General features: G+C 35.4%; 2 protein-coding genes across 2 annotated transcripts; both read left to right on the forward strand.

Annotated features, from left to right (window-relative positions):
• The first annotated feature begins 9428 nt into the window (after positions 1-9428).
• LOC148786616 (uncharacterized) lies at positions 9429-10253 on the forward strand. The gene has a single exon (XM_088886195.1). The coding sequence runs from the start codon at positions 9429-9431 to the stop codon at positions 10251-10253; it is 825 nt and encodes a 274-aa protein (XP_088742321.1).
• An 8893-nt stretch (positions 10254-19146) lies between these two features.
• Positions 19147-19778, forward strand: LOC105179178 (uncharacterized). The gene is made up of 2 exons (XM_011102771.1): positions 19147-19290; positions 19383-19778. Exons 1-2 carry the CDS (start codon positions 19147-19149, stop codon positions 19776-19778), a joined length of 540 nt encoding a protein of 179 aa, XP_011101073.1.
• The last annotated feature ends 2122 nt before the right edge of the window (positions 19779-21900 follow it).

Raw genomic sequence — 21900 nt, forward strand, 5'->3', positions numbered from 1 at the left:
TGTGAAAGGCTGCAAAGGTTACTACCCTCAATGAATTCAGATTGTGTATGAGATGAATGTTAGTACTTGATAAAACTGCTGCAGAATGGTTGGATGATAAACCCCCTACACAGTGGAGTAGATCACACTTCGAAACTGATATTAAGAGTGATGTTTTATTCAATAATTGTTGTGAAACATTTAACTCGAATATTTTGGAGGCTAGGGAGAAGCCTATTGTCACTATGCTTGAATGGATCAGAGTGTATTTAATGAGAAGATTGCAGGAGAACAGGGATAGGGCAGAACTGAAATGGACTGGTGTTATACGTCCTAAGATTATGAAAATTATTGAGAAAAATGTCGAAAAGTCCGCAGATTGCATTCCGATAAATGCTGATTCATCTCATTATCAATTAAACTATTTTGATGATTCACAACATTCACTTGATTTGGACAAAAAAAGTTGTTCTTGCAGGAAATGGGATTTGAATGGCATTCCATGTAAACATGGTTGTAGTGCCATATTATGTAAAGGTGATGATCCTATTAAGTATGTGAATGAGTGCTAAAGTGTGGCATCCTATAAGAATATTTATAAGACTGCAATTATACCTATGGTTGGTAGAGAATTGTGGACTGCTACACAATTCATCCCTCATTTGCCACCAAACTTTGGTAGGGGTTGTTGGTAGGCCTCCAGAATCTAGAAGGAGGGAACCTGATGAGACAGTGTCAAAGGAGAAGAAAAATGGTAATGGAAAACCGCAGAACAGGTTCACAAGAGTGCAGAAGACTGTCAAGTGCAGCAAATGTGGTGAGGAGAAACACAATGCCCGAAGATGTCCATTGAAAAATCAGCAAAAAGATACACAAGTCACTGATGCATTTAGTCAAGTGATACAAGAAATCAAAGAAAAAGAGCCTCATCCAAGCAAGAAAAGAAGAGTAAGTCTGACTATATAAATTTGATTTTGGAGTGTTGATTTTATACTTATCTAAATCTGGCCATGTTGAAAAGCAGGCAGGTGACACGGACATTTTGACTAAATGATGCGTTTCAGGGAGACAACTCCATGGTAAGAAACATCAGTACCCATTCGATTTTAAGTTGCCATTCATTATTATATAATAACTTTTTTGTAGGTGATGCAAGAACAAATTTCAACTGACGAGATGACTAAAGCTGATGCATTTGAGGAGAACAACTCTGTGGTAAGAAACTTCAGCACCCATTCATTGCATTTTAATTATAAATCTTCTAATACTTGATATTGACTATTTTTTTAGGGCATGAAGGAACAAGAGCTTTCAAGTGCTGTAGTCCATCATATAAGCCAACAAACTGCAGCTTCAGTAAGTAATTCTCAATGAATTTCAAGAATTTTGTTTATCATTCACTTATTCGGTTTATTTCGTACTCCTTATAGGTAATATCCAAACCATTCAAGCCACCCCGCTATAAACAAAAAGTTGCACACAAACAACCATGGAAGCCATCATACAAGTCTTCCACATCCCAGCAACAAGATGCAGCTCAAAGCTCTAGGCCTCCTCCACTAACTCAACTAAGTCATCTGCAGCCACCAATCCCAAAAGTTAATATTAGAGCTCCACCACGATGGACAGGGAGACAGGAGGTACGTCCAAAACAGCCTTTACAGCCAAAGACCAAATCTCTTCTGTCAACATGTGCATTATTGGAGAATGATGGCAAGAAGTATGTTACATTATCACAATTAAACAATGTGGTATCACAATGGAAGGATAAGGGAGACAACCGCAAGAAGAAAGATGGGAGGAATTCACCTTTTGTTTAATTACTTTTTTATTTTGATTGAAATATTTTTTATTTGTAATCTCAAGATACTTGAGAAACGTGAGGAATCAGTTGTGATTCCCTATGTTATGAATTAGGGGATTTTGTGGACAGGTTGTTGTTGAAAAAATGTTGTAAATGGATGTTCATGTTTTTTGTGAACACAGGTTGTAAATTGTGGACAAGATGTTGTAAATTGTTGATGTTAGTATGAAATGAATGTTTCTCATTAACATGTTGAAAATGGTGCAAAAATGAATGTTTTCATTTTCATTATACTGCTGAAAATTCCTTATATTGTTGAAAAGGGTGCTGAAATGTTGTTGAAAATTCCTTATATTGTTGAAAAGCGTGCAGAAATGGCTTAAAATTCATTTTTATTTTTATTCTATTACTAAATTAATTAACAACTGCAATTTTAGGCTTTTAGGTTCATTTTTAAAATTCATTAACAGAATTCTTTAACAACATTGCTCATAATTCGCAAAAGCTTCAAATTTGAGGCTTTCAATTTCATTATCAAAACCACAAAATGCCATTACAATTCCTCCATCTTATGTTTACCCATTTCTAATAACATAAAAATTACAACAAACATAATAGATTTTAGTCCTGGATCCCTAGCTAGGAAAGAAATTAAGGGATAATTTTTTGAAAAAAGATGGGAACCATTTAGAAAATGATTTTTTAAAAATTTTTCACCAGAAAAACAAAATGAAATTTTAAGTCAATTTTATAAGGAATTAGCCATATGGAATAAGAAAGTTATTTTTGTTCCTTAGTTTATAACCAAATATTCAAAATAATATTTAAATGTATTAGAAAGAAAATACTTTCTAGAAAATGAAAAATTCCTAAATAATGTTTTCCCCACTCAACATCCTTTCAAAATGAATTCAAATGAAATAAAAATTAATTTTAAAGCATTTTTTAAATTAATTGAAGATGACATTCTAAAAGTTACAATAACACAAATAAATGAGTTATTGAAAAAATAAAATTATGCCAATTTATACTTAAATGTTTTTAGGAGAACCAATTATGGAATTATATAATAAGATTGATAAGACTATGGATTGGCAATGAATTTGGCAAAGAGACATCAACTCAAGTAAGACAATGGTTGAAGAAGCTAAAGGAGAAATTATTGCTACACCCTCAATTCAACCGCTCCAAATATTGCAGGTTTAAATTACAAACCTATCGGAGAACTAGAAAAATTACTGGACCAAAAATTTAAAACTCTAATATTAAATACTTTAAATAATAACATAAATTCTCAGGAGAACAAAGAAGAACTCAAGGAGGAAATTAACAAATTTGAAAAATTTTGCTAGGAAGTCAATGCAAGCAAAATCTTATTATCCTAGACCAACACCCTAAGATGTTGTTTATGAGGAACAAGAGATAATTGACCAAAATAGTTATAATGGTAATAAATTTATGAATGGAGCATTGATGGATTTACATAAAGAAAAATTTATAATACTATACATAGGATGATGATGTATAGTACTATATGTAAATGAAATAATAATTTCAATAAAACTATTGCTAAAATGATCATGGCAGGATTCACTTGCCAATTAAAGGGATGGTAAGATAATTATCTCAGCCAAACTAATAAAGATGAAATATTAAATACGGTAAAAACTAAAAATGATATCTCAGAAGAAAAGGCAGTTTATACATAAGCTATCAATATTGTTGAACATTTTACAGATAGGTGGTCAGATAATAGTAAAAATATCAAAACACTATTAGAGAATTTAAAATGTAAGACATTAACTTCATTTAGATGGTATAAAGACGTCTTCCTTAGTAGAGTTATGGAACTCCTAGAGTCAAACGATTCTCATTGAAAGTCTAAATTCATAGATGGCCTCCCTCATCTTTTTGCCTAAACAGCTAGAAATGTCCTAAGAAAATGAGACATGCAAATTAATTATAATTAATATATTTATGGGAAGTTAATTGGAACTTGCATCCAAGAAGGATTTATGCAATGCAATTAGACTAAACCAACAAATTAAAAGACAAAATTTTACAGAGAAAAGCCAATTAGGACAATTATGTGCTCAATTTGAGATGGAAATAAACCCATTCTGTGGATCAAAAATCCCTACGAATAGAACTTCAGGAAATAAAGAAAAGATTAAGAAAAGAAATAAATAAAGAAAAAGACTTAGCTATAGAAAATGAATGGAAGGCTAAATATAGTACCGCAAAGAAAATAAAAAGATGATATATTTGTGGAGAAACAGACCATCTTGCAAATAGATGCAGAAACAAAAAAACTAGAAAATTGAAAAAAAATCAATAATCTTAATTTAGAAGAAGAGGAAAAACAAGAAAAACTCAATGTAATATTTTCTGAGGAAAAGGGATCCTCTGAATCAAAAGAACAATCTGAATAACAAAGTGAACTTAAAAAAAATGAAGAAAATTTTGAATATTCATCGACCTTTTCTGAATCTGAAGAAGAAAAACCCTCTTATTCATGTAAACAAGAAAAAATGGAGGAAATTCACATCAGGAATTTTATGAATTAATGACAAAATTTAAGGAAATTAAAAAGATTAATGTTCTCACTGATAATCATATTATCGAATTACTTAGAGAAATAAAAGACCCTGAAGTTAGGGATATCATTCTAAGTAAAATTGACAATAATGGTAAAGCCTGCACATCAGAGTCTAACCCAATTTACGATAGAATTATTCATAAACCCTTTAAACCTTATACAAGTACTAAAGTCAAGAAACTGCTAAATAATAAAGGACAACGACGTTTTCCGTTAAACCATGCACTATCGCAATTCTATTCCTTCTCTCTCACACACATCCACTCCAACAGCCACTGATGATGGAGGCACTCCGGCCGGCGACGATGACATCGGCGGTGAATGGGGCTGCGACGATGAGAGAAGTCGTGCTATTTTTTCAAACAATATGAGGCTATTAGAGAGTGGATCGAACCCGGCGATAGACGCGAATCAGGTCACGATTGTAGATTTGGCCCGTGACAATGATTGCTCATCCTTCACCGAGAAGGCAGAACTTGAATCCATATCGTTCAACTTTTTGGAGTTTTTGAAACTTACCTACACAGTTATTGATTCTGGCGACTTGCAATCGATGGAGGTTCTTAGAGATCTCAGACACAAGTGGACTGCGCGCTTTCGAGAAGAAGCTTCAAAGCGGTGTTTTTCGACTGTTATGGCGCGACTTGCTACACTGATGGTTAACAGGGAGGGAAAAAAGGAGAACCCAATCGGGAAGATGAACAATTTGCAGGAAACTACAATTTTCGATCAGACTGCAGGTGATCGGATTCTTGTGACTATTGCTGGCCGGTTGGATACTGCTGAACGTACTACTGATGTGGGAATGCATGAGGCTGACGAAGATGCTGTCGATGATGTGGCAGCAGTTACTAATGGTGAACTTGCTACTGATTGTGCAGCAGCAAAATAGGACATGGCGGCTGATTTGGTAGTAGATATGGCTACTGATTTAGCAGTCGAAACACAGGATATGGCTGCTGATGTGGCAGCAAATATGGCTCTTGATTTGGCAGCGGCAACATGCGAATTGGCTGCTGATTTGGCAGTAGTAAAACGGGACGTGGAACATGCCTATGATGTGGAGTTCACGAAAGATAACATGGCACGAGTTGGGAATTATATGGTAGTGGATGGGGATGTGGAAATGGGCGCTAATAGAGTTCCGCATATTAATGAGATGAACACGGGTCGTGTTGATGTGATAGTTGAACAAAACCGAAAATTCAAGGTATCTACTCCTACCGGTATATTTGTTGGCAACTTTCCATTGCAAGCGTGTTCGAATTCTATTGTTGACAACAAAATTACCGATGCATTTAATAATTCATCGCGAAAGACTCTCTCATATATCCTGCTTACTATACAAAATGGTGAAGTAGTAGTGCGACCTACAATGGAATCTATTGTAACGGTTCTATTAAATGGAAAACTACTGCAGTCGGGTATTTTCTAGATAAAAGGCCATATTTTTATAATGTCAAAGGATTTGCCTTGTCAGTTTGGTCTGGTTTACAGGAGGTCAAGGCAACGACGAACGGATTTTTCTTCTTCTAGTTTAAAACAGTTGCATATATGGAAGAGGTAATTGAAGGTGGACCATGGTTGTTCCAAGGACAATCAATTGTGCTACAAAAATGGGAACCAGGAATGGTGATGCGGAAACTAAAGCATACGCAAGTTACAGTATGAATTAAATTAAGACATGTACCGATTGAATTGTGCACAGAGGAGGGGCCTAAGCACCATGGCCAGTGGTATTGGAAAACCCCTATATCCGGACGCGATTACAAGAGCATGCACGAGACTGGACTTCGCTCGTGTATGCGTCATGCTGGATGTGAGCTCCAAACTTCCTAAACGTATTATCATCTTGGTACCTGATGAGGAAGGAGGCGAATCACCGTGTAAAATTGATGTGGAGTATAAATGGGTCCTACCCATATGTACCAGCTGTATGATGTTAGGCCATTCGGCCAAGAATTGTGTGCACAACAAGCCACCCAAAGTTGTCAAGCCAAACGATATCTGTTTACATTCCTAAAATAGGACCATCAGAACTACCAAAACTGCATGATCGGGGGATGAGTAGACCAACACCAAATCGAGAAGCGGATAAGTAGAGAGAAGGACATACCACTCCTAGAACGAATGCAGGCCTTAGTCGAGAGGAGAAGGGTAAGCCGATTGTAGTATATAATTCATTTGATTCTCTACATATGCTCAATGATACAGATAAATTGTCTGGGGGTTTAAGCATAGCAGCCCCATGGCCGGTGACCCATGTTGAATGCAGCAATTTGGAATGTTCGTGGCCTAAAAAAAAATGAGACCATCAGCTAGCTGTAAAAGATCTTGTTGCTGAGTTCAGATTACAGTTTAATGGTCTCTTAGAAACTCGCACTCGCTTACAAAATGTTACGTGTATTCAAACCTGTTTGATGCCTCACTGGAAATGGTTCATGGATCTTGTTGCTATTGGTAACTGTATATGGATTACCTGGGATGAAAATCATGTGGATGTTAATATTATCGATGTGGGTCCCCAGTTTATACACTGTCGGGTCTCTTTTAAAGCTTTACATGAATCTATTGCTCTTACCATTGTGTATGGTGCTAATGATGCCCCTGATAGAAGGAACCTATGGATTGCTTTAGAATCCTTAGCACCACAATGTGTGGATATCCCGTGGTTGGTGGGAGGAGATTTCAATGCTGTTAGGGATGAGAGTGAGGTGTGTGGCACATCTGGCGATATCAGGTTAGCGATGGAGGAATTTAATTCTTGAATCCAAAATTCCGCCCTATTACCATTACCTATGCAGGGAGAATGGTATACATGGCATAACAGGAGCAGTGGTCCACGAAATCTTTGGAAGCGCCTTGATAGAATGCTACGAATGATACGTGGACAACGAGGTTCCCGACAACTCTCTATATATGCCTCACACCCCGAACGTCGGATCACTCGCCTATGGTGATACACGGGGACAATCCGCAACAGTTCGGAGATATGTTCTGATTTGACAATTATCTCACATGCTCACCGGAATTTATACCTGCTATATAGAGTATTTGGCAGCATGAGATAGTAGGTTCCCCCATGTTCATGGTTACAAGGAAACTTAAAGCATTAAAGTCTGTCTTTCAGGAGCAAAGGAGGAAGAAAGGGAATTTATCGCATAATGTGGAGTTGGCAAAGGGATTTCTAGACACGGCCCAAAACTTGGTTAGTTCGGATCGTGAGGATGAACTATTTATTTTCCTGGAGCATTGTTGTCGGCTTGTTTATGCCAAAGCGGCAAACTTGAACAGATTATGTTACAGTAGCGGGCAAAAATCCAATGTATGAAGGGTAGTGACCAGTGCTCTCGGGTTTTCTTTTGCAAGATTGCCAGCGTCGGACGAGTCGAAGGATAGTACAAATTATGGATGCACATGGAATCACACACAGGGAACCAAATGCAGTGACTTAGGAATTTGTCTCCTACTATCAATCCTTGTTAGGAGGTGATAGGCGCAAACAGGTGATGGATCTACAGTTCCTCAGACCTTGGGCACGACATATATTGGAGGATGAGGAGCGCGCCCAAGTTCTGCAACCCTTCAGTGCTGATGATGTTAAAAATGCCATATTTGATATTGATGAGGACAAAGCTCCGGGACGGAATGGATACTCATCCGGGTTCTACAAAGCAGCTTGGTCAGTAGTGGGGTAGGAGATGACAAAGGCGGTACTGGATTTCTTTTCCACGGGGAAGCTACTTAAACAAATCAATTGTACACTTCTGGCGCTTATTCCCAAGGTACATTCCCGATGACTGTTAGTGATTTTAGACCTATTTCATATTGCAAGATGTTGTATAAAATTATTGCAAAACTCATTATCTAATGACTGAGTGGGGTCTTGGGTAAAAGTATTAGCCCTTGCCAGAGTACTTTTGTTCCTCGACGGAGTATAGGAGATAATATTATGTTAGAACAAGAATTGATTGGGGGCAATTATCAGACACGGTCGCCACTGAGATGTGCATTGAAAGTGAATATTCGGAAGGCCTATGATACTGTTGAGTGGGACTTCTTATACGTGGTTTTACAACTTTTCGATTTCCCAAAGGCATTTAATGGGTGTCACTTTAGCCTCATTCTCCGTTGGCATGAATGGGAAACCACATGGGTTCTTTGCAGGTGCTAGAGGACTTAGACAGGGGGATCCTTTATCACCATATCTCTTTGTGCTTGTGATGGAGGTACTGCATATGAGATTATTGCAACTAATTGAGTAGGATATGAGATTCACATTCCATTGAAAATGAGAAACTTCACGGGTTTTTTAGTTGGGATTTGTCGATGACCTATTACTATTTTGCCGGGCAAACATTGAGTCGACCAACGTGCTAAAAGATGGGATGGATCGCTTCGCCTCATGGTCCGGACTACGACTTAATCTTGTCAAGAGCCATGTCATTATATCACGATCAGCCCAGGTGTGAAGGAGGAAATCCTAGACGTGTTGGGATTCCAGGAGGGTCATCTCCCGATGAGGTATTTGGGACTCCCTTTATTGTCCTCTAGATTATTTATTTCTGATTGCCAACCACTACTTAGTAAGATTGATGAACGTATTAATGGTTGGGATGTCTTGGCACTCTCGTATGCGGGGAGGGTACAAATCATTAAATCTGTTCTTATGGATTGAGTGTGTATTGGGGCTCTGCTTTCATACTCCCAAAGGGGGTCATCAAAGAAATAGAGAAGCGTCTGAGAAGTTTTCTGTGGAAAGGTATGGGCAACAGTGGGTATGCCAAAGTACCATGGAAGGAAGTATGCAAGCCTAAGGACAAGGGAGGTCAAGGGATCAGAGACATCAGTACACTCAATCGTGCACTGATGTGTAAGAAGGTTTGTGAAGTCATAAGATGTGAGAGAACTTCCATATGGGTGGATTGGTTGTTTCATGAGCGCCTGCAAGATACATCTATTTGGACCATATCGGAGCAAACTTCTGGAGAAAACTTCTGCGCCTACGACATTGGTTGCGTTCAGTAGTAGAATACCGAATTGGTGATGGTAGTATTCTACTTATGGAAGGACCCTTGGCATCACTTGGGACCCCTCATAAACAAATTTCCGCTGGGACCTATCACCATGAGATTGCATGCTTCTATTCCATGGTGCTCGGTCATACATGATGGCCAGTCGTACTGGCCAATGATCACGGACAGAGAGTATTTAGAGATTACACTCATGTTACCCCAAATATTTAGAGGGGATGACTGCATAGTATGGAGACTCCCTAGGAGCAGTCCTACGACCCAGGACATTTATCACCTTATGATGCCACCTGGACCGAAAGTTGGTTGGACTTCGCTACTTTCGGGCTCTTTGAAGATCCCTCGACATATGTTCATATTATGGCTAGTGATCTTGGAAAAGTTGGCCACTACGGACAAGCCGTGGTTGTCCCACCTTGGCAACTGTGTACTTTGTAATAAGGATATGGTGGAATCACATAAACACTTATTCTTCCGAAGCAGACATAGCAGACGTTGCATTAGCTCTGTTAGACAGCTTACCTGGTTCCCTTGGCCCAATAGGGATTGGGCAAGGGATATTGATTGGGGGATGAAAAAATGGAGAGGGAAGCACATCATCAATGTAGCCTACCGTGCATTACTTGGCTCGTGCGTTTATCATATATGGAAGGAGCGGAATATGAGAAGATTCGAGCATGAGGAGAGATTGGCTTCTACATTGGCTATGTTAATTATAGAGGATATTCGGCACCGAATAATTAGCATTGAGTTAGCTAGTTCTGCGAGTACACGTACATTATACAGACAATGGTATATTCCTTGGCCTATTCAGGAGAGTGCCTATGAAAATATGTGATGAACATCCCAATGCATTTTGGCAAAGGAAAAAATATATTGTAAACCTCCCTTATGAAAGTGAATTTTCAGAAGGAAATATCCCTTCTAAGCCTATGATATAGAAAAGCTTCTTTTATGAGCAAAAGACAACAAATTCAAAATCATAGCTACGAATACCAAACAGACTAAGCATATGGCTCAGGATAAAAAATATGCAGGAAAATTCAATAATACTTCATTTTAGAACATGATATTAATTAATATGTGAGAGAATCGAACATTATGTTTGTGATGACCATCTAATCATGCTTACCATCTCTTGAAATCTTGTATTTATTTGATCTAATTGAATTGGATTATTGATGTATATACAATATGAATTTACTTTGAATGTTTGATTTTCTCTTTCCAACAATACCTTCAACACCCCATCCAAAAAAAAAAAATAAAAATCCCTTCAATACAATTTAAAGGTACTTAATGATTTTATTTGAAGTGCAAAATTTAGTAACTTTGAGTGCAAATAATTTTTTTAGATGATTTGAGCTTTCCTACCAAAATTAGATATAATTTTTAAAAAAAGACACGTTGAAGTTAAGAACGAACACATATAGAGTTATAGAAACTAAGAGTATGTATTAAGTGTAACTCATTAAATTAGCCAAAACTAAGAGTATGTATTAAAGGAGGTCTGACTATCACCATGAATCTGGAATATACACCACAAAAATACTACAATTTCATATTCTAAACTCTTAGAAATTGATAGTTTAATTTAGTCTACAATTGGATTCAGTTTTAAAAAAACCATCTCGTGTTTTTCAACCATGGCCTCACTAAATCCACCGAGAGTTTTTATGTGTTCAAAAAGTCAATTACTTTGATTTTTATTAGCTTGATTTATATATATCTATAGTAATACAACAAAAGGCCCTCTACACTCATAAATGATGATTAATGATACCGTCACACAAATAAATAAAAATTATACTCCTAATTTCAGTATTTTAAAATTTAACTATGATTATATTTTTTTGTACATAAGTGACTCTATGCAATTTAACACCACAACATCAATGCTTTTTTGTTTTTTTTATATATATTGATAATTCCTTAAGTTTTTTCATTCGTTTTTGTTTCTTTTTTTATGATTTTTGGGTTTACGTATTTCATTCTTATTTATAATGTATTTTAAAATATAAAAAGTTATTTATGATATATAAGCAAGGAGAAAATACTACGACGGCTAGTGGAGAAAAAAACAAAGAGAAAGGAGAAATTAAAAAAATAGGAAGAAAAAATCGGGATGAAGAAGAAAAATAAAAAGTTAAAGAAAAAGGAAAATGGTAGAATATTTGTTGTTTAATTAATCATTGAGCCTGAGGTTAGATATGGGTTTCTTGAATAACTTTTGATGGGTTGAAATAGAAGTTTTTGGACTTTCTTTCTAGGCCATTTTCCGCGTGTGTTTTAATTTATTTAAATAATTATTTTTTTTTTTAATTTAGAAAAACAAAAAACCCGCCATTATCCCCCCTCGCCCATCAAACAAACTCAAAGAAATAGAAAACCCTCAAAATCACTACCAAACCCCCTCAAAATCAATGTCTCCTTTCCTGCATTTCTCCTTGTTCCACCATCAAATTCCCACCTCCAGCCCCGCCTTTGTTTTCCCTTTCCTCTTCACTTCTCACCAATATAATGGAGGAAAGAAAATCAAGAAAATATTGTTATGTGGGTTTAAAGAAAGTCAAGAAAAACAGCATGGATAAAGATTTGCTATTGAAAGCACACCAACATAAAACTCCTGCAACAATTGATACCACGCCTGTACTTTCATCAACACATTTGGAAGTGATCGGTAGGAATTTCTGAACAAACACAAGATTTGTCATCCTTTCTTATATTTTTTGACCGTTGGAAGGTGAATTAACATGCAGGAACTCGACATGCTAACATAATATCTTTTGAAGAACATATAAAAAGGTCATCACTAAAAGTTTTCATCCCATATCAGTCATAAACAACCTTGAGCTTCTAAAGGTATTTCTCAAATCTAATGAACGATCTGATGCATTCATAATAAGATGAAACGATGTTGTCACATATGTCGGAGCCAATCTTGTCATTTTATTATTTTCTTTTGTATTACACTAAAATTTTATATGCCTTATTTTATTGCCTTATGCTGTCTTCACATGCTTAGCTTGCCATAGTAGCAAAGTATCAAGTAGGAAGAAAGTGTAGATTTCAGATCCGCACCTTCTAGTATGTTTCGAGAAGATGGAGAAGTAGTCATAATTATAACAATATTCAAAGAACTACTAAAGATAAGCATCGAGAATAGACAAAATCTTGCAGCAAAGATGTTTCCTAAAAAACGAGGAAATGCTAATCTTGAGTTCACCATTTAGTGCCCATACATTTGAAAGCAAAGCTTCAATTCCTTTCCGGTAAGCTTTAATCATCCAAGTAGAATATTTGTAACAACGTTCTACAGGGTTTGCACCTCTTTATGATCTTATTCCATTGTCACAATTAATCTTAGGCTCCAATCTCTTCTTCCTTATTACAAGAAAAATTTTCTATCAAGTAACTAACCATTCGCTGTAAGATCTCATAGCAACAATAACTCAAAATTTTTTAAGTTCCATGTCAAATATTTGTTTATTTATTTCTATTTTTTTTTTTTTGGAAACAAGTCTTTCATGTCAGTTTCGTTCTACAGAGCTTTTGACCTCTTTCTAATCTAATGCTTTTGTGAGAATGTTATAATTTGAAACAATAAGCTAAATAAACAATTAAAAAGTTTAATTTACAAATAGCAAATCTTACCTTGTGATCGAGAATAGGGATTAAGCAGTGTCTACAACAGTCTTTTTGTACAACTCCTAAATAGTGCATAGACATAGCTCAGGGACTTTAGCCTGAAGATTAGGACTAAGATGATCTTCTAGAGTTATTACAATAGGATATTCAAATGTTATTACAACATTATACTCAAGTATACTCACATGCAATAAAATCGTGCTCTTTAATTTATCAAAAGTTTTATAAGCCGAGCAAGAGTAGTCAGCAACATCTTACACTCCCAAACATAATAGAAGGAATGAAAAATCTCTACTGAGCCATTTAAAACGAATGGAAGAAGAATACAAAGATGATTCTGATTAACATATGCATATGAAAGCATGGTAAACAGACTTTCATCAACACATTGGAATACATCGATAAGAAGCACCCTTTCTTATATTTTCCACCCGTTGGAAGGTGAACTAACATGCAGGAATAGGACATACTTACATAATATCTTTTGAAGAACATATGATTGAAAAGGTTATTATTCTAAATTTTCATCCCATGTCCATCAAAAATAACCTCGAGCTTCTAAAGTTGTTTTACAAATCCAATGAAAGATATGATGCATTTAGAATAAGATGAAACCATTGTGTCACATACGTTAGATGCCAATGTTTTCATTTTATAATTTTCTTTCATATAACACCAATATTATATATGCCTTATTTTATTCCCTTCAGCTATTTTCACAAGCTTAGCTTGTGATAGCAGCCTTGTGATAGCAACAAGTATCATGCAGGTAGAAGGTGCAAATTTGAGAAGTAGTCATATAGTCATAACAATCTCTGAAAAACTACTACTAAAGAGAAGATCAAGAATAACCAAAACCTTGCCCCAAACAAAAACTATCCACTAGATCACATAATCCGTAGAGAGTACAAGAAACAATATCTCCAAATATATACACACCTACACGCCCATTGTATTTTTACTTATATTTTATTTATAGTACTAATTATCTTAGTAATTTTAATTCTATAATTTTATAATTTTGATAATTTTGGTCTTGTAAAAACAAATTTTCATAATTTGTATAGGATAAATAATGACACCCCCCCATAAATTATAAGACAGATACTGTATTTTTATCCCTATACACATAAGTACGATTTAACATTTTAATGATCACACTAACAGCTCGAACACGAGTTTAATTGGTATAAGTAGAGATAATAAATTTCTTTCGTACATATGTTGAAGGATCATATGGATGTAAGTATTAATTTAGTTTTAGTACGGATTACATCCTTCGTTGATCGTACTGATATGGAAGTGAGTATTAATTTAGTTTGAGTAGGGATTACATCTTTTGTTAACCATACTAAATGTATCGGCAAGTTTTAACTAGTATGAAATAGGATTATATATATTTCTTGTTGATCATGCTAATCGCACGAACAGGAGTTTTAATAGGTATAAATAGGATTACATATATATTTCGTTGATCAAAGCATTGACTATTGATGCTTTCATACTAATTGTACCGCCATGAATTTTAACTTAATATATCAGTAGGACTACTTAATTTTGTTGATCATACTAATTGTTTATATGGACGAAGGTACATATATATTTTGTTCGTAAAAAAGCATCACATAATGCTTGTACACTAATAGTACGGACATTGGTTTTAGACTGTGCATTCTATGAATATGTATGAATGGTTAATTGATTCTGGCTGCACTTTCCATATGAGCCCCATTAAAGAAATTTTCTCAAATCTTAAAATTGAAAATTCTGGTTTTTTTTCAATGGCAAACGAAAAACACTGTGAGATTAAAGGTTTTGTTGACATTTCTTTAAATTTCAAAGATGGTTATAGGTTAACCCTTAAAAACATTAGGTATGTTCCTAACCTTAGCCATAACCTTATTTCATGTGCTGCCCTCGAAGTGGAAGGATTAGAAGGTAAATGGGGCAAAGGTGTAATGAAAATCATGAAAGGCTCGTTAATTGTTTTCAAAGCACAAACAAAATGCAACTTGTACTTATGTTTTGTTACATATGATTCTGTTGCTGCATCTATAAATGAACATGATAGAACTTCCTTGTGGCACAAACGTCTTGCTCATATTAGTCAAAATGGGTTGGAACTACTGAATAAAGAAGGAATACTTAGTGGCAAAGTTGATAATTTAAAATTATGTGATGAATGTGTAATAGGTAAATAACACCGTGTGCATTTTCCTGTTGTACCTTCCCTAACACCTCCATGTCAACCTGGTTTCAAAGTCATCATAAGTAGAGATGTCACTTTCAGTGAAAACGAAATGCCTTGTCTTACCACAATAGAAATAGGCCAAAAAGAACCCACCTTTAATTAGGTGGAGGATAACCAACAGTGGGGAGGAACTATAGAAGAAAATTATGAAGAACAAGACACAGAAATCCCTGAAAATACTGAAAACACTAAAAGTACTCTAGATAATTACCAACTAGCAAGGGAAAGTAGAAGAGAACATAGGATCCCCTCTAAGCTCAAAGATTTCCGTATAGCTCTAATGCTGAAATTTCTAAACTTACAAATGTAGATGAAGCCTTAAAGTCTGAAGAATGGCTTAGTGCCGTGAACGAGTAGATGAAATCTTTGAAGGATAATAACAATTAGGATCTAGTGCCTAAACCCAAAATTGTTTCATAGTGGATTGTAAATGGATTTTTAAAATCAAACAGGAAAACCTCATAAAATATAAAGAGATTAGTGGTCAAGGAGTTCACTCAAAAAGAAGGGATAGATCATCCGAGCCCAAGTATCATACGAGCCCCCAAAGTGAAAAACCTTGAAGACTAGAAGAATTATATGCTCTTGCGAGCCTTTCAAAATTTTTCAATATTTTTTATTTTTAAATTTTTTGTATAGTTAACTCTGTTCAATAGTAAAATATGGTTATCTATAAATCTCTATACAACAATAATCTTAATCAACAAGTTAGTAAATTCACATTTTCTACTATGGTTTTTTATTTTATATTAATTATTATTTTTTGAATTATCTAATAGTTTAAGAAAGTTCGGAATATATTTTTGTTAAAAATAATTGGACTTGTCAATCTAGCATAATAAATAAATATTCTAAATTAATTTTTATTTTATTATAAATAAAAAATAAAAAGCTCTAGCTTGAGTTTGAATCAGAATTTCGAGCTCGGCTCGTTTCCACCACTAGTTGATGTTGTATTCTTGTGACTAATACAATTTTGATGTTTTCGTGATTAGGTAGCACCCTTCTTCTTTCTTATTTTCTTATCCTCTTATCCTCTTTTGTTAGTATTTAATTGCTTTACGCATAAAATGATCAAGGTATCTTTTCAAATTGTCATGTAGACTTGACAAGACTTAACTTGATTTATCTCGATATATTTGAGTACAAATCACATATATTTAGCTTATTCAAAAAGATTTCAAACGATATAGCGCTCTCCACAACAAACTCCCGTATTATGCTTTTGTGCCAGCTCGTTGAGTGACGAAGGAAAACCTCTGCCTCTCCTGCTATCGTAAGTAAATAACTAGAAAAAAGTTTGACAAGAGGAAGTAGGGAGAAAAAAAATTGACGACAAGATAGTCACTTCAGGAATAGAATCTGTTGGGGTTTTCTGGCCTTCTAGGCTTCTAGGCCAGCATTGACGAGTACCTAAAAGAAGAGAGGTGGAGGTATCAATACTTTCACGTATATGTGGAGGCAAATACAAACTACGCATGAATCAGTTCATACTTTTTCAACAGCTTAAATATTTTACGTTAGTTGGCTAGCACCAACGTGACGCCCCAAGGATTATAATACATAATTGTACGATTAATTGGTAAATTCTTATGAAACTGAAGGGATTAAATTGGAGTTCATTATAATATTTAGGGAAAACTTATATTAATTAAGGAAACTTAAGAGGGACGTGATGGGTATTTTGAGAAAATTTTAATTAAATAAATAAAAAAAGAATAATATCATATATATATTTAATATATATATATATATGAAAGAAAGAGAAAAGGAAAGAAAAAGAAAGGATAAAAGATTTTGGGATATATATATATGTGTGTGTTCAATTACACAATCACAATTATACAATCTTGATAATTGCAATTTTCTGTATTTGTTATAGTAGCTCGAGGCGGAGGTAAGAATTCTATTTTAGTTTTTAATAATTTATATAATTATATTATTTAATTAATTCATTTATTAAATGTTGTTTATGCTAAGCGATATACTATTTAATCAGATTATTTTACGAGTTTGACTATTTAAAACAGTGTCGAATTAAATATCAAATCGAAAATAAGAATGATATCGTTGGTTAAATAGATTTGAATATCACTTTGGCTAATTTATAAAATTCCATCGGAATTATTAACCAAATATGAAATTCTATGTATTATTGTTTAATTAAATTATATAATAGCGAGAAATTGATAGAAAATTTATAGAAAAATGATATTTAAGAAATATTAAGTTAATAAAGAGGAAAATGAGGTTTTTAATGATAACCTAATTTTAGGATGTTATTAAAAATGATAGTTCTAAATATATAAGGGGTTTGATTAAATGTATTCCTATGAACTACTTGATAAATTATAAATATCTTTATGAGGCCTAGAGTGTCTAGTAACTAAGAAGAACTAGAACGAAGATTTGTATTTCGATAGAAATGAAATATTAAAGAATTATTAGAAATTATATGAATAATATTTAATATTATATTTACAGAAATTACGATATTCTCGATGTACTAAAATGTATGTGGTATAACTCATTATAGGAACGGGGTAAGGTGAAATGATTGACAATTATTGATTGAGTAGATAAACCATTGTGAAGTCGAGGTAAGTATATAATTAGTATTGTCTATATATATTTTCTTTATTTGTGGTATTACTGTTATATAAATTTGTGGTTCATGGTGATGTTGATTTATCTGAAAATATATGAGTGGTGAATGATTTAATTTGATTGACGATATTGTGTACGTAGAATGAGAAAGTATGTTGAAATATTATGTTTATTGTTTATTGTGTTGTGAGTGTCTGAGAATTAGAATATATTGATATATTGTCTTACGTTACTAGTTGCTTACAAGAATGGTGATATGTGGAAATGAGGGAGTGGTAGAAATTGAATATAATTGCAGTGTGAATACCCCTTGATGTGTTGAAAAGCCTATAAGGCGAAATGAAATGAAAAGAGCTATGATGTGATATGGGAAAAAGAAATAAAATGAAAAGAGCTTTGATGCGATATGTAAAAAATGTGATACGAAAAGAGCTATGCTGCGATATAAAAGAGCTATGATGCGAAATTAGATTGATGAGCCGGTTGTCAAGGGGATTCACTTGAGTTTATATAACAATAAGATTGAGTTGATGGGAAAAACACGATATCACCTTCTGGTAAGCAAATTAGGAAAAGAAAGGAGTTTAATTTGTTGTCTTTTTACGAGTTAGCTGTGTGCTGCGATGAAGCTGATTATGTTGGAATTAAATTAACTATATTCCATGCATATTGGTTACTTATCTTACTTGGGCTGTATTTGATATACATATATAGATAGGACTTGTTATTTATTTTCTAAGTGGCAGGCTCACTTCTCTGCTGACATTTTCTTTCCAGAGTAGACTTTGAGGTGTCTGCCTATTGAAGGCTAGGTGTACACGCTATATTCAGGAAGGTCGGGCCAGTATGCAGTTTTCTCCTTTGTCAGTTAGAGCAAAAATCGTATTTTATTTGTATAAAGAGAACGTAAGCGTGGGGATTAATTGTAATGGATTACTTGTGGCGTTTGATATGTATATATAATGTTGTGGGTTGATCATGCCTGTTACGATGTTGGGATTACGTATACATATTGATTAAATGATTATGTGGATTTATATATATAAACATAGGGATTACTTTAAGTATGACGTTTAGAGAAGATATAGCCCTAGTAGCGTTAGAGGATGCTGCATTAGGTGGTATCGGAGCAGGGATTAGATTTTCTAGGGATAGTAGATGAAATATGATAGTATACGTGAGGTAAATATTTGAAATGTACTTACATGTGCGTATTTCATATAGGATGGAAGCGTTAAGGGAAAACATTGCTGGCCCAACTGAGTCATTAGAGTCTGTGCAAGGTCATGATTCTGCATCAGAACATCAGGGGTTAGAATTCAAAAATAGAAATGCCCCACAACCAGAAATGAACCCCTTTATGCAACAAGTTCTAGAAATGATGCAGAGGATGGCTCCACCGCCACAATCCCAACCATAGGATGCAGTTATTGACAGAAATTATGAAAACGTGAGGAACAGGGGGTTAAGGTATTTGCCGGTACAACTGACCCTACTGAAGCAGATGAATGGTTGAGAAACACGGAAAGGGCGTTGGACAGAATTGAGTGTACTTCTGAGCAAACGTTAAGGTACGTTGTGTCCTTACCGGAGAAAGACGCCTTAGACTTGTGGGAAACGGTTCCTGGGAGCAAGAATCGACCAGTCATTTTGACGTGGAATGACTTTTTGAAAGAATTTGCTGACAATTATACTCCACCGGTCTACAGAAATCGTAAGAAAGTTGAATTCCTTGAATTAAAGCAGAACCATTTATCTGTTGCTGAGTATGAGTTGCAATTTCTGAGATTGTCAAAATATTCTCCTGAAGAAGTGAGTACCAATGAATTGAGGAGAGACAGATTTAGGAGAAAATAGCAATTAAACCTTCGAGTTATGGTGCTCTGCTGGAAGCAGCACTAAGGGCATAAGAGACATCCATTGAAAAGAGTTCTACTGAAGCTAAATGAAAGAAATTGACAGGTAACCTGAATCCTACAACGGGACAAAGTTGTGCAATTTCCTTTAGGGGTTCTGGTTCGCAAAGAGGTTGGTCTGGAGGCCGAGGAGTGGGTCAGACTAGTAGGTCTCCTTCAGTGTTTTGGAGTAGAGGCGAGCCTACTTCGATTGGATTTGGAGGAAGATAAGGTCTAGCCAGATTGTTCAGTGGAGGATATACTCCTTCTTGTGCTAATTGCGGTAGGAGACACGATGGTGAATGTTGGGGAGCCCGACCAATTGTATGTTACCGTTGCCATCAATCGGGACGTACTGTCAGGGACTGTCCTACATGGAGGGATAATACTGGAGGACCTCAAACTTCATCGTTTAGCAGTGTGGGGGAAATCTCACAACGAACAGGTGTGAACAGTTGACGAGGTAGAGGTGGTCGAGGTAGCGGGAATATTTCCACAACATCTATAGGACAAAGTAGTCAGCCTCAACCACAAGCTAGGGTGTATGCAATAACAAAAGAACAAGCTCCTTCCGCACCCGAGGTTATGACTTGCTCCTTCTCTATTTGCGGTTTTAGTGCACATGTGTTGATTGATCCAGGATCTACTTGTTCATTTATATCACATGATTTTGCACCTCGTGTATATGCTACAATAGAACCATTTAGACATGACTTATATGTGTCTTTGCCTATTGGTGGGTTTATATTAGTAAATATGGTGATGAGATCTTGTCAAATAGTAGTGCAGGGTGTCACTCTATATACAGATCTGGTTGTAATAGACCTTAGGGAGTTTGACGTCATTCTGGGGATGGATTGGTTAGCTAGTAATCATGCTTTAGTAGATTATCAAACAAAAGAAGTAATGGAAGAAGTTAGTGGGCAGATGAAGAGGGGAAAGAAAAGTGATTTCTAACTGCTTAATTTCTGCTGTGATCGATTTTAACCTAATCGAGGAGGATGAGAGGTGTATCTAGCCATTGTGCACGATATGATGAAAGTTAGTCCAGCTGTATTAGACGTTCCACTGGTGAGGGAATTTCCTAATATTTTTCCTGATGAATTACCTGGACTACCACCTCATCGAGAAGTAGGCATTGAAATAAACAATATTCCCGGGCCAGCATCTATCTCAATTGCACCGTATAGAATGGCTCCATCGGAATTAAAAGAAATAAAGAAGCAGTTAGAAGAATTTCTAGATAAAGGCTTTATCCAACCTAGTATTTCACCATGGGGAGCACCAGTATTACTAATAAAGAAGAAGGATGGGAGTACGAGATTATGTGTCGATTATAGACAGCTGAACATAATCACAATCAAGAACAAGTATCCTCTGCCACGGATTGACGATCTGCTTGATCAGTTAAAGGGTGCCACTATGTTCTCTAAAATTGATTTGAGGTGGCAACTAAAGATTGAAGAAGAGTCGATCCCAAAGACAGCTTTTAGGACCAGATATGGGCACTATGAATTTATGTTTATGCCATTTGGGTTGACGAATACCCCTACAGCTTACATGTCTCTGATGAATAGGACATTAAAGCCATTCCTTGATCAATTTGTGATTGTGTTTATCGATGATATTTTGATATATTCGAGTAGTCCTGAGGAACATGCACAACATTTTCGGATAATTTTACAGATCTTGACAGAAAAACAGTTGTACAGTAAATTCAGCATATGTGAGTTTTGGATGGAGGAAAATGCTTTCCTAGAGTATGTTATTTCAAAAGAAGGGATACAACCTGATCCGACAAAAGTTAAAGCTATTTTAGAATGGGAGCCACCTAAAAACGTGTACGAGATCCGGTGTTTTCTAGGATTAACTGGTTATTATAGAAGATTTGTAACGGATTTCTCTATAATCGCAAAACCTCTGATGAACTTGTTGAAGAAGAATGCACCGTTCAATTGGAATGAAAAATGTGCTCAGAGTTTTGAGGAGTTGAAGAAGAGACTCACCTCAGCACCTATCCTTGCTTTGTCGTCTGATTGGTTATTATCAGCACGCTTCACGACAAAGACTTGGTTGTGTTTTCA

The sequence above is a fragment of the Sesamum indicum genome, linkage group LG10 (genome assembly GCF_026168435.1).
Source record: "Sesamum indicum cultivar Baizhima isolate 11 linkage group LG10, ASM2616843v1, whole genome shotgun sequence".
NCBI lineage: Eukaryota > Viridiplantae > Streptophyta > Magnoliopsida > Lamiales > Pedaliaceae > Sesamum > Sesamum indicum.